The sequence below is a fragment of the Dipodomys ordii genome, unplaced genomic scaffold (assembly GCF_000151885.1).
Source record: "Dipodomys ordii isolate 6190 unplaced genomic scaffold, Dord_2.0 Scaffold30, whole genome shotgun sequence".
Classification (NCBI taxonomy): Eukaryota; Metazoa; Chordata; class Mammalia; order Rodentia; family Heteromyidae; genus Dipodomys; species Dipodomys ordii.
In genome coordinates, this window is record NW_012267246.1 from 4,746,587 (window position 1) to 4,760,422 (window position 13,836).

Consider the following 13,836-nt stretch of genomic DNA (forward strand, 5'->3'; position numbering starts at 1 on the left):
TCATGAACTAGGACTCCCTCTCCCCACTTCACACTTAGAGGGGTGCACTTTTATGGGGAAGCTCTGGCTGGCACTCATCCATCCACTGGTTTTCACTTCTTGCAGTCCACTTAATGATGACTCTGTTTGTTGAGAGAACAAAACTAGCACATGTAGAATTAAACTCTATAATGCTACGGCTTAAAATAATAGAATTTGTCATCAACCAAGATCCATTGGAGGAACTATTGATTGGTTTAATCAGTACAAATCTAATAGCCCCCTAACCCAAAGTTAGACTCACATGTTGATGGTCATCTTTTCATATCTTTTAGGTAGCTGTATAAAGGAGTTTATGAATACAGTACCTCCTGATGGATGTTACCCCTTTCAGTGTTCTCACCTGTCCCCTCTTACCCCTCCCCTGCCCTCACTTCTCTTAAACTGCTTTGTTAAATGGCAAAAAATTCAATGAGAGAGAGACTGGGTTGTCTCCTTCTCCTTCAGATCTCATCCTTGGCAAAGTGTGCCCATGTCAAGGAAATCATTACTAGCAGAAAAATCAGTGAATAACTCCAAGCAGGCCAGACTTGAGCAGACTTTGAGAATTATGCAGCCGGGCTAGGGGGCAGGAGTCTTATCTGAGAGACTTATGGTGCTTTATCTGCTTTTCTGAGACAGCTGATCACAGCATGGGCTGGAGAAAGGAGTCAGGCTGGAAACTCGTGTGGACAGTGATCTTATCACTGCTGGCTGATGTGTTCATTAGTGACAGGCTTCACCCAATACTGTTTCATGCCGAGGTAATTTCCTTCTGTTATCAGGCCTTAATGGATCCTAGGCCCTGAAATTGTGTTATTAAACTAACATTCCTTGTCAGACTTTCACTAGATAAACCTATTTTATTTCTCCTCATCCTAAAAGTGTGTTGGATTCTCCTATGCTGTGTATGATAAATGGTCCTTTGGCTGTTGTGACCCATTCACTTTGAATCTCTGTGTGTGTGTGTGTGTGTGTGTGTACCTGCCTGGGTTAATAATGCACACATGTCAACTGATATGACTGAGGTCAGAAAGAGTTGAAGATGTGTTTTAGAAGTAACAGTAGTCCCTGATGTACTGACTGTCAGAAAGGAGGGAAGGAGAGACCAAGGGTGACTCCTCGTGTCTGGCTGAGCAACTGAGTGGATGCCATTTCTGAAGGTCAAAGGTCAGCCAGCCACACCACAGTCAGTGAGGACCTTGAAACCTAGTCTACACCAATTCACTTTTTCAGAATTTTTTTTTTTGGGGGGGGGTCAGTCATGGGGACTGAACTGTGGGCCTGGGCGCTGTCCCTCAGCTCTTCAGCTCAAGGCTAGCACTCTACCACTTGAGCCACAGCGCCACTTCCGGCCTTTTTCTTTTTTGCTTATGTGGTGCTGAGGAATCGAACCCAGGGCCTCATGCATGCAAGGCAAGCGCTCTACCACTGTGCCACCTTCCCAGCCCCTTCAGAATTTTTTTAAACTGTGAAATGGTGTTATGGCATTCACTTCCAGGATCTCTTCCAGATTCGGAACTGAATTCTCATCTAGATTAAATTGTTATTAAATTATGTCATCACCACACGGTTCAGAACTAAGGATGATATTTGGGTCCTGGGATTCTTTCAGCACGAGTATCATGAAGGATAAAGCATTCATTTCAAAACTAGAACCTAGAATATTTTCCTCAAGCATAAAAAGGAAAAAGTAATTTGTCCACTTTCTCTTGGGCACAGTGTTGTTTTTTTTTTTCCGTGTAGTTTCTCAGCAACAGAGCAGTTTGTTTTGTCACATAAAATTAGATTATAAGATGTCTTAACAATCGTAGGCCAAGACTGCAGAGTGCAAACAAGAAGATGCCCTATGGTAAAACATCTGCTTTGTTTCTGAGTTTTTCTGCTTCTCCCTCCCACCTTCGCACACTGCACTGCTTCGTCCTGATCATTTCTCCAGAACATCCTGGGCCCACCCAGGTGTAGACAGGGTTTTCTGCAGAGAGAAGAAAGACCTGTCTGTTATCTCCAACACTGCCTACCTGTCTGCTGTTTGTGTATAGTGAGTTTGGCCAGAGCTCAGATTCTTCTAGGTAGTACATTCCTGAAATCAGCATCATGAGGTAGATCTCCATTTTTGTGTGCAAACCATGGGATTGAGTTGTTGACAAAAGCAGCTCATAAATCCTAAGTGTAGCCCACAGCTGAAGGAGGGAGTCCAGGACTCTGAACCTCCCATCAGCAAGCCCTGAGGCAGAGATCATGGCCCCCTCACTCAGCCAGACTAGAACAAGAGGCACATTCAACTCCAAAAGCCTTAAAAAGAAGACATTTATCATCTCACAGAACAAGGGAGGGCAGCGGTAGCTGGCTCAGCAGTTTCCTGCCAGGGTGCAGGCTCTTTACCACTCTGCCCTACCACCCCAGCTCCTTGCCCTGACACTGAACAGCCCCTCTGGACTACAGGGATCTGGGAAACGTGTTGGTCAATACTGAGTCAGAAAAATGGGTCATTTTATGTTCTGTCTTTTAGTGAAGGACAAAGCCTTCTCCAGAAGCCTCTGGCTGACTTCCACTTGAGTTCTTATCCACAGAGCACCGAGTTCCGTCACTTAGATACAGAGATTGTCCTGAGCCTTCCCTTTCTCCCTCAATCTCCTCCTTCTCCATGACCTACCCATTCTGGTTTTAAAATTCTGTGCCTATAGCGGAGCATTGGTGGCTCATGCCTGTGATCCTAGCTACTCAGGAGGCTGAGATCTAAGGATCACAGTTCAAAGCCAGCCTCGGCAGGAAAGTCTATTGAGACTCATCTCCAATGAATCACCAGGAAACCAGAAGTGGTGCTGTAGCTCAAGTGGTAGGGCACTAACCTTGAGCTGAAGAGCTGAGGGACAGCGCTCAGGCCCAGAGTTCAAGCCCCATGACTGACAAGATATAATAATAATAATAATAATTCTACCCTTATGTCAGCCGCATCAATTTATATCCTCTCTAACTACTTCTTCTCACTCCTTCAAGGTTAGCTATCTTCCCTATTGCCACTGGAAAGATGGAAACACAAATTCTGTTACGTTGCTATCTACTTAAAAGCCCTTGAGTGATTTTTTTTCTAGTTTCATAGCTGCAAGTAATCTGTTTAAAAGCATTCAGCCTCCTTCATTCTCCTTATTAGCTCAGCTCCCTCCCAGTAGTGTCCTCCCCCAACACACACACACCTTGAGTGATTGTTACTCACAGATGCGATTACATTTCAGAGTTCTTTCTTAGAGCAGCAGTAATGACTGTAAAAAGGTCTGACATAGAAACTCACTACGCAGCCCAGTGGGTGTGAAAACGCCTTAGTTGAAACGGGGTTGGGAGACTACATCTCAGCCAGGTGGATCCCTGCACTTTCCTGGACCCTATAGTACCAGAAAGAAAAGCCTGCTAGACAAGAACATGCATCTTAGGAGTGTCAACCAAGTTAATGGCAGCGACTTCAGTGGTGTAGAAGCCCAAGTGAGACACATGTTCACCCAGAGCACAGACAGCCTGCCAGTGATATTTGGCTTCAGGAGCCACATTGGTATAATGCCCACAGCCTGGACAGCCCGTAAAGCAACGTCTCTGACTCCAAGAATGTGCCTTGTAGGAGATTTTATGCTCTGATGGTATCACATGGGTTTCCCCACAAAGATGCTCTAGGACAAAGCAAGCATGGTTATAGAATCACAGGTAGCCAACATAAAAATCTGGGAGTAAGCCAGGCACTGGTTGTTCAGGCCTGTAATCATAGCTACTCAGGAGGCTGAGATCTGAGGAGCATGGTTCCAAGGCAGCCCAGGCAGGAAGGTCTGTAAGAATCCTATCTCCAAAGCCAAGAAGGGAGCTGTGGCTCCCGTGCTAGCCTTGAGTTTGAAAGCTCGGGCATAGTGCCCAGGCCCTGAATTCAAGCCCCAGGACCAATGTGACACACACGCGCGCGCATATGCGCACACACACACACACACACACATACATACATACATACATACACACACAGCACCTAGGAATAATGATTCCTAGTTATTTTTAATTGTGCTTCTATTTATATTTCTCTTTTTTTGGGGGGGGGGTTGGGTCGTGGGGCCTTATCTCTGGGCCTGGGCGCTCTCCCTGAGCTCTTCAGCTCAAGGCTAGCGCTCTACCACTTGAGCCACAGCGCTACTTCTGGCTTTATTCTTTTTGTTTATGTGGTGCTGAGGAATTGAACCCAGGGCCTCGAGCATGCAAGGCAAGCGCTCTACCACTGAGCCACCTTCCCAGCCCTTCTATTTATATTTCTATTTTTTATGGCTGCTTTAAAAAACAAGTAAAACATTTGCTTTGATAGTCCTCTGTGGTTGTTTGTCCTCTCGTGTGTGTGTGTGTGTGTGTGTGTGTGTGTGTGTGTGTGTGTGTGTGTGTGTGTGTGTGTTATAAGAAATCTTAAGTTAACCATTTCATGTGCTTCCATTTCTGATCAAGGCAGTTTTAATTTTTTTTCTATTTAAGTAGTTGTACGAGGAGTTTCAAATCAACAAGTCAGAATGTGAGACAGTGCTTCTTTATCAGCGTCACCCCTACCTTGTTCTCCTCCATCTTTGCCAGTTCTACTCAAAGCAGTCAAATAGACAAGAATAGAGCTTCCAAAACTGGGTGCCTATAGCTCACGCCTGAGACCAGAGAATTGTATTTCAAAGCTAGCCTGGACAGGAAAGTCTGTGAGACTCTTATCTCCAATGAACCACCAAAAGCCAGAAATGGAGCTCTGATTCAAATAGTAGAGCACTAGCTTTGAGCCAAAAAAAAAATGCTTAGAGACAACACCTAGGCGCTGAGTTCAAGCTCCAGGACCTATACCAAAAATAAATAAACACTTCAAACTGAACTGTAGTCACTGAATATGCTAATTCTAGTTCTCCCTGCTTTTGATATCCATGTGTCTTTACTTGTTAAATCTTTTTTCTTCTATAAAGACTAAAAACTATTTGGATGCAGTTTATGTACTTGCTATGGAAACTGATGTTCTTAGTAAGGGGAAACCGTTCATGAAGAGTAATTAATAAATACTAAGAAATAAAGAATCTTATTAGTTCAAGAGGTGGGGTGAATGGGGGTGCATTTCAGTGGATATTTGCTTAGTGACACCTTCAGAAGGATGGGAAACAGGAGAAGGCCAGACCCCGGCTGTGCCAGCTAGAAAGCTGATTCACCTCTTTGCTTTGATTCATTCTCATTTCTAAAAGGGCTGAGGAGAGCTTGTCCTTTTGTTGACTTGGTGTGGGCTCCAAACCATAAAGCATGCCTTGCTTCCCTTCTGACTGTGTCCCCTCCCCATGCCCACCTCGACCTCCTTTCTGATGTCACCACAGGTCCCCTGCTTGACCTGTGCATCCTCTCCATCCCTCCTGGAGCTGCCCTGATTCCTGGCACCAACCATTCCACCACGGGGCTGTAGGATACACCTGCTAAGCAGCTGCCCTTCAGCACACTGATCCAAAGTTCCCAGTCCTCTCACAGCCTCCCCATTTTTACTGAGTCTTCTCACAACCTCCACACCAATGAGAAGCTTGAAAACACATACCAGTCACCTGGGACTTGAAAATGATTTGGATTCTCTCCTAATCCTGTGGAACACAATGTTTTTAAATTAAGGGTAGCTGAAACAAAGTGATGGAGGGAAATGATAATGCTAGCCCAGCCTATTTCAGTGACACTAACAGGGTTAAGAAAATGGACTGTCAGCCATGATCAGTATTGTTGAAGTGGCAGTGATCATTCCCAGAGTAGCTGGAGTAAAACTGTTACCCAGCAGGAGCCGCTTTAATGACAGAAGACGCTGGTAACCAAGAACAACTGTACTTCCATGCACTGCTGACCTCTATCACTGCCTCTCTCTCTTCTGTTTTGTAGGCACGACGTGTTTGATTGCTCTACTGTCAGATAAAGACCTCACTGTGGCCAATGTAGGTGACTCAAGAGGAGTTCTGTGTGACAAAGATGGGAACGCCATTCCTTTGTCTCATGACCACAAACCTTACCAACTGAAGGAAAGAAAGAGGATCAAGAGAGCTGGTGAGTTTTGACCAACTCCAAGGAATGTCTGCCATGTTGTCTGGTGGCTAAGGCAATTGCTTGGGGAGTGCTTGTGAGATAAACTGCCCTGTTGTCCTGCAGTTCAAAATTGGTCAGTGCAGAGGCTGCTCCTGAGGGTACCGGAATGTGGCTCTGTAATGTTTCCTATCAAATAAACAGCTACTGGCTGTGCCTCTGTAGGACCAAGGATTTCCTATTCCAGCTTAAAAGGGCTGATGATGTCTTTGAGTACTTTCTTCTTGTATCTTTCTAGGACTCTTGCCACATCCTGCTTCCTTCCAGTCCCCCCAAACACTTGATCATTTCTCATGTGATCCTTGTTTCTGGTTCATCTGGGCTTTGCAAATGCCATTACCGCTAAGTGCATGGAAATAGCTTTCTCTACCAGGTAGCACCAGGGTGTGTGCCACAAGTGCTCCCACTCTTGAGTTCTATCTTTGCCTGGACCCTCTAGGAATGTCCTTAGGTCTCCTCTCATTGAGCATTGGCAGAGCTGGCCCTCTCCCTTGCCCATCCCTTCCTGACCTTGACCTTTTTAAAAGCAAGAACTTGGTCTTGTTTATTTCCATGCCTAGGACCTAACTGGTAAAAGTAAATATTTTAAAATAAAGAGGTCTTGTATTCACTCATTGATCCACCATACCTCCTCCCCCTGAAAAGTTACATGGGGTAAGATGATAGTATACACCAATACTAACAAAAAAGAAAACAAGTTACATAGTAGTATGTCATAAGGAGAACACAAAGCACTTGAGGGAAGAATTCCTTCCCTTCCCTGACAGCTGCATCCTCATGATATGCCAGGCCGCAGACCGGCTGCCAGAGCAGAGAAGTGGGATACATGCACACAGGCGCACGCACGCATGCGTGCGCAGACACACACACACACACACACACACACACACATACAGCTCTGGCCCACATGGGCCCCAGCTGTCTTGTTAATCTGCAGAGAGACTCTCCATCTCTGCAGGTCAGCTTCTGCCCAATGAGTAAATGAAGTGAACCTAATGAATGTTTGAATTTTCACAGTAGGAAGCTGTCGTGTTGAGCCAAAAAGTTATTGAAATTGTATTATAACCCCGAATCATTTAGAATGAAGGCTTCGGTCACAATCGCTGCCGATGAGCTGGAACAAACAATGATCTCAGAGCATCTGCCAAGCTTCACTGAGCTGCAGGCAGTTGGGAGCATCCACCTGACTGCCTTTCCCCCGGGGACTGCTGTGAGCCTGTGCTTGAGATGCAGTTAGCCCAGGCTTGTATCGGCACAAGCCAAGGTGTACACACTACACCTGGAATGCTGGCATCCAGCACCCTCTTTTGAAACATCACTGCCATTTATCCTCCATCCTCTTCCTGCTTGTACCTACCAATCCACCCCTCCTCTGCGATGATCCTTCTAGAAACAAATACAGACATCATCTCCAAGGAGGTGAATCCATCTTATTCTGTTCTTCTACATAGTTGCATCAGTGGTGTATTTTATGGGAAGGCCTAAGAAACAGTGATTAGTTTTACTGTCTTTATGTTTCCTCTGACACCAGCCTTCCTTTCGGGACAGCTCTTCCCTTCCTGCTCAAAACCATAATATGAGAGCCAATCAATCTGAGTAAAATACTGTACATGTTGGATTATTTGGTTTCTTTTTCCCTTTTCTTTTTTTGGTGCATCGTGGGACTTGAACTCAGGGCCTGGGTGCTGTCCCTGAGCCTCTTTGTGCTCAAGACTAGCACTCTACCACTTGAGCAACAGTGCTGCTTTTGGCTTTTTCTTAGTAGTTTATTGGAGATAAGAGTCTCATGAACTTTCCTGCTCAGGCTGGCTTTAAACCATGATCCTTAGATCTCAGCCTGCTGGCTGAGTGGGTAGGATTACAGGCGTGAGCCACTTCTGCCTGGCTCTTTTTCCATTTTTATAAGCATATATTAATTGTACAGTAGGGTTTCATTGTGATACTTCCATGCATGCATATAAATGTACCTCCCTTCTGCTCCTCACTTCATTTATGTCTTTTTTTTTTTGGCACCAGTACTGGGGCTTGAACTCAGGGCCTTGAACTCTTGCTCAGCTTTTTTCTTAAGGCTAATGCTCTACCTTTTGAGCCACACCTCCACTTCTGACTTTTGGCTGGTTAGTTAGAGGTAAGAGTCTCATGAACATTTCTATTTGGCTGGTTTTGAACCCCAATCCTCAGATCTCAGCCTTATGGGTAGCTAGGATCACAATGCATGAGTCAGTGGTACCCAGCTCACTCCCCACTTCTTAAGAAGTGATTTCAATAGATTACCTTATTCTGCTTTCAGAAATGCATAGAAAGAGCTGCAAATATATTCATCTTCTTCATCATCTCTTCCCTTTAGTATTCTTGAAAACTATAGAGATGCCAAGAATGGGGGCCCAAGGGGGGTTTTCAATCCCCAAACCAGGCAGCAGGATCCTGATGTGACGAGGAAGAGGGGACATACTTGGCCCAGCTCACATGGAGTAGACCGCCTTGTCACTCACTTACCCAGACTGTACCAACTGTGGGAGATACCCACTGGGAAAACTCACTCTCTCCCTCACTCTTGTCTTTCCAGGTGGTTTCATCAGTTTCAATGGCTCATGGAGGGTCCAGGGAATCCTGGCCATGTCTCGATCCCTGGGAGATTATCCACTGAAAAATCTCAATGTGGTCATCCCGGACCCCGACATCCTAACCTTTGACCTGGACAAGCTCCAGCCCGAGTTCATGATCTTGGCGTCTGATGGCCTGTGGGATGCTTTCAGCAATGAAGAAGCTGTTCGATTCATCAAGGAGCGTTTGGATGAACCTCACTTTGGGGCAAAGAGCATAGTTTTACAGTCATTTTATAGAGGCTGCCCTGACAATATTACAGTCATGGTGGTGAAGTTCAGGAATAGCAGCAAAACAGAAGAGCAGTGAACCCTCCAGGGGTCTCCGCTGCCTTAGACGAAGGACTTTTCACACACTGGTCTCTTTCATGTAGTAAAAGGTGTGGGAATTGTAATTAGGATCATCCGCCCCAGACTCTAAGCGTCCCCCTCCCTCCCTTGGTGGTCTTAGATTGATAATGGAGAGATGAACAGAGATGCCCTGGCCAAAGTGGTAGAAAGGCTGGAAAATGGTTTCTTCATGCTTTCCCAACTCTCTCATCAGTGTCAAAATATATAAGTAGGTAGCTGTAGATGCCCAAACCCGGGGATGGCCGGTGTGCTCGCGGCAGTCTGTTGCAGGTTCTTTTCAGGATCTCCATCACAGTCGTCCAGGGTTCAGCCTTCATGGCTGCTCTGCATGCAGGGGCAGGGACACGCCTTCCCTGCCACATGGGATGGGCACGGTGTTGCCTGGCCAGTTGAGAGCCAGAATGTCAGTACCCTCTCCCTAAGGACAGAGTGGTCTGAAAATGCTTTGTCCTCCCGAGACTGCAGCCGCCCCGAGGCAGATCTGTAATGGATTCTTGGCTTGCTCATGGAGACTGAAGGGAGTGGCAAGCACCAGATAGCAGGGCCTCCTGGCATCCTGGCATGGCCTCTACAGCAGGAATGGGCCCTCCCCTCACTCCCCGCTTAGTTGATGACTCCTGGCCCACCCTGGTGCGATTCTCTCCATTGCGCATGACTATGTCTCTGGCTCACATCTGTGACAGACAGATGTTTGGCTGCCAAACCCCACAGTTTGTCCTCTTACCAATACAACATGAGGGGAAGCAAAGCAAACTACAGTGTCAGATTCCTTCCATCTTTAAGAGTGAGTTAGGAGAGAGAAACTCCCAGTGCCCCTGGAAATCTGTCTGAACTGGGAGAGAAAGAGAGCTGGAGAGACCACCGCCCAAGTGCTGCTTCCTGTGCAGCTAGCTTTGCTTCCCTTGCAGCTAGCTTTGCTTTCTGTGCAGCTAGCTTTGCTTCCCATGAAGCTGGCTTTCCTCCCCCAGCACACTGACTTTCGAGTATCTGTCAAGCAGAGATTAGAGAAGCAGCGGCCGAGAAATGTGTGTGGGTCCCTTGAAGCTCAGTTTCAAGCCACCATTTGCACACTTGAGAATTGAAGGAACTTCTTGGACATGCTTCTCTTATCAGCCATGCAAAGAGCCTTCCCTAGACAAATGTGAATTGCCTCACATCACCTGGAGGAAGACAGCCCAGGGCCTGCAAAGCTGGTTTGCACCTCAAGAAAGGCTCTGTATGGAGAAGGATTTGGAGACCTGGTTTGCTGCTCTCCATTTCCTGTCACCAAAGTCCTGTTTTTTTCCCCTAGCCTTAGTATTTTTTATGTTAACTTAAAGAAAATCTCGGTTATCCTTTTTGTCTAAAGAAATAGAGGCAACTCAAGCAGCCAAACAAGAGTCTTGTTGCCTTTCTACCTGTACGGGCTCAACCTGGGTCTGGTTCTTTCTGAAGCCATCCAGCCCCTCTTCACCGGCGCCTTCCTTCCCCAGTGTCCTGCCTCCGTCCTTCAGCTGCAGAGCCTCCCCAAGAAGCCCTTCTGTGTCAAGACCTGTGAAGAAGAAAGATGAACTTGGGCTGCTGAGGTCTGCCCTTTGCCTTGACTCTTCCCACAGCTTAACCTTCCTTTGACTGCACTGAGGATTATTAATGATTTCCCAAGAGATTTGCTTATTTTCTCATACACACACACACACACACACACACACACACACACACACACACACACACACACACACACACACACACACTGTATTTCCCAACCTTAGAATTAGAATATTGGTTATTGCTTCTTAACTGTAGAAGGTTTTAGTACGAAATATCTACCACCCCTTTTAGATCCTGTAGAAAGCCACTGAATGCATGGGTGCGTGTTCAGGTGGGGGTGGGCTGGGAGAGGGAGTGACAAGTCCACTGCGTCAAGGATGTTGGGCAATCAGGCTGTTTGCTGAGGGTTCGTTAACATAGTCCATTCTCTAACTGAAGCACTAGCATTTTATCATCCATACCCACCTCGCCTTCCTTATTTACCTTCATTGTTTTCTGTGTGTTGGTACTGGGACTTGAACTCAGGGTGTGGACACTACACTGTTCCTTAGCTTTTGGGCTCAAGCCTAGTACTCTATCACTTGAGCCACAACCCCACTTTTTGCTGGTTAATTGAAGATAAGAGTCATAAACTTTCCAGCTGGGCTGTCTCCACACTGCATCCTCAGATCTCTGCCTCCTGAGTTGTTAGGATTACAGGTGTGAACCACCAGCACCCAGTTTCACCCTTATTTTTTGCCTAACAATAATGCATAATAACGAGGAAAACACATTTTAAAATTCTACATCCTTTTTTAGGTCTAGAATAGAAATAGTAATATTTTGCTGAAGACAAAAGAAATGCTACTAAACTAGTAAATTGGTGTTTATTCACCAAGGAAAATTTCTTATCAGATCATGCTGGTGCAGTGGTTATAACCTTCTAATTGAGGTTCACACCACATCTTCACATTTTTATGTGGGAAACTAGCTTGTTTCAGATTTTTAACCAAACGAGTGTATGTCTCATACTCCTCCTTTTCTGCACTCCCCCCCTCCACTATGACCTGTAGGTTTTTAAGAAATTCTAAGCAAATTTTAGAAATTCTAAGAAAAATAGTAGTAGTGTGATGCATAGTTAAGTTATAAAATCAGATGCTTTATTCCCTTCCCGAGGGTCCTCCTGGAGTCCTCTGTCCCCCTGCGGCCTTGTCCAGCAGCAGGGATCTGCAGCAGCAGCACCCTGGGCTGCCCAGGAGTGCTCTGGCTACTCACCCTTTGGAAAAGGTCAGGAAGGTTGACTAGCTGAGGGAAAGTGACAGATTTGCCTGCGGAGTTTCCCAGACCAGCACTGCCAGAGCTTTGGAATGATCGCCTGAGGCCACTGCACTCCTTAGAGAGCCTGAGTTCCAATTGCCAATAGTCCCCCCTGGTGCCAAATGTCGGGATGGGTTTAGAAAAACTGTCTTCCAGAACTGAAGCTGAGAATGAGTGCATCCTAGGAGCCCCCAACAAGAAAGACACCACTCCCAGGTCTTTGTGTGTCACCGCTCTGTGCCTGCACACTGGCACTGTAACCCCCCAAGTAGAGACAGGGAGGGGGGATGGGGTCTTTTGAAATAACTCAACTACATATGTAGTTCTGTAATCATAAAAACTATACTTAAGTAGGAAAATCTTCAAGCTAGTTCTCAGTTCCCGACACCTGTATTTTTTTTTTAAATCCATGAAGAACTTGCTCAAGACTATCAACTTGGAGTCTATTCAAACACAGCATGACTGTTTGCATATATAGTCACTACCAGTAGCTGACCCTTGCTGTGAATTCAGTGTTGGCCTCTTGGACCCTGTGTGTGTCGGGAGTATTTTATAAGTGTTACAGTAAAGCACATTTTTAGGCAAGGTCACTGAAAACACCCCATTCCACCCAAGTGTGATGGTTGTGACATTTTGCACAATGGCGAGCTCGGTCCCACCACTGTGGTAGCTTCATCCAGTCTTAATCTGAGTGATTCTAGGAATTACATTCCACAATGGCGAGCCTCACTTGGGGGGGGGGGGGAGGAGGTCTGGAATTGTATGAGGGGCTCATAAAGGGAATGAGCTCATTTCCTTTGCTAGGAAGACCTTAATTTTTTTTTCCTGATCTTTTTTTCTCACTGAATTCCTGGCACATCTAACGTTCTGGTTTGCACTCTAAAAGGCAACCTTACATTGTACATCATATAGGAATGCATCCTCTGTTGAAAATTGTTATTTTCCAATGATTTCAGAAATGATTTTTTTCCTCCCTTTGACCTACCATTAGACTAATCTTTCCTGAATAGTTTTCCCCCAAATTGCCTTGGGTTTTCACACCAGCATTCCTGATCCAACCCCGGGAGAAATGACATCACTGTTAGATGCCATACTGGATCAGTGGACTTTACCTGCATTAAAATAAATGCACTCAATTAACTCACTGTTCTGTAGCCTCTTCAGCTAGTCACTGCAGGAGTAGAGGAAATCATGTTTCCCTGTGTGGCTCCGAGAGCACAAGTTCCAAAGATGCTTTTCTCAGCATAGGAGTTCCAAATCAGAGAAGTCTGGAAAACACATACTTTCTTAGAAAGGGCACATAGGGATTTAAATGTCCTGGAAGTGGCCGGGCGCTGGTGGCTCACGCCTGTAATCCTAGCTACTCAGGAGGCTGAGATCTGAGGATCGAGGTTCAAAGCCAGCCCGGGCAGGAGAGACCGTGAGACTCCTATCTCCAATAAACCACCAGAAAACCGGAAGGGGGCTGTAGCTCAAGTGGTAGAGCGCTCGCCTTGAGCTGAAGAGCTGAGGGACAGCGCCCAGGCCCAGAGTTCAAACCCCACGACCGACAAAAAAAAAAAAAATGTCCTGGAAGTGAAGGAAAAACAGCATCTATCTATATTATTTCTGCTCAGTGTTTTCCAGATTGTTTGGACCACAGAACAATTTGTTGAATAATATCTAAGAAAAGTCCCAGGAAGTACAATTCAGTGGGACTGCTTTGGGGAAATCCTGGTATATCAAAATAGAGCCAGTTTCCTCATTCATGTTGACCTTAAGCAGTAATAGTACAGTTGACAATTATTAGTCCTCTCATGTGAGAGGTTGGCAGAAAAACTCAGACTATGACTGCTGGTAGCTCACGTTGGTAGCAGACGTTCAGCCTTCTTCCTTGACTATAAATATCATCTTTCTCCTTTTATGGAAATAACAAGCAAGAGCTGTCCTGCAGCTAGGCAGTTCTCAG

General features: G+C 45.8%; 1 protein-coding gene across 1 annotated transcript in view; it reads left to right on the top strand.

Moving 5' to 3' along the window:
• Window positions 1–11,156, top strand: part of Ppm1l (protein phosphatase, Mg2+/Mn2+ dependent, 1L) — a 186,822-nt gene extending 175,666 nt beyond the window's left edge. Inside the window, exons 3-4 of the mRNA XM_013016257.1 lie at window positions 5,914–6,075; window positions 8,678–11,156. Of these exons, the coding sequence (XP_012871711.1) occupies window positions 5,914–6,075; window positions 8,678–9,024 (509 nt within the window). The 3' untranslated portion in view covers window positions 9,025–11,156. The remainder of the gene's footprint in view (window positions 1–5,913; window positions 6,076–8,677) is intronic.
• Window positions 11,157–13,836: the final 2,680 nt, after the last annotated feature.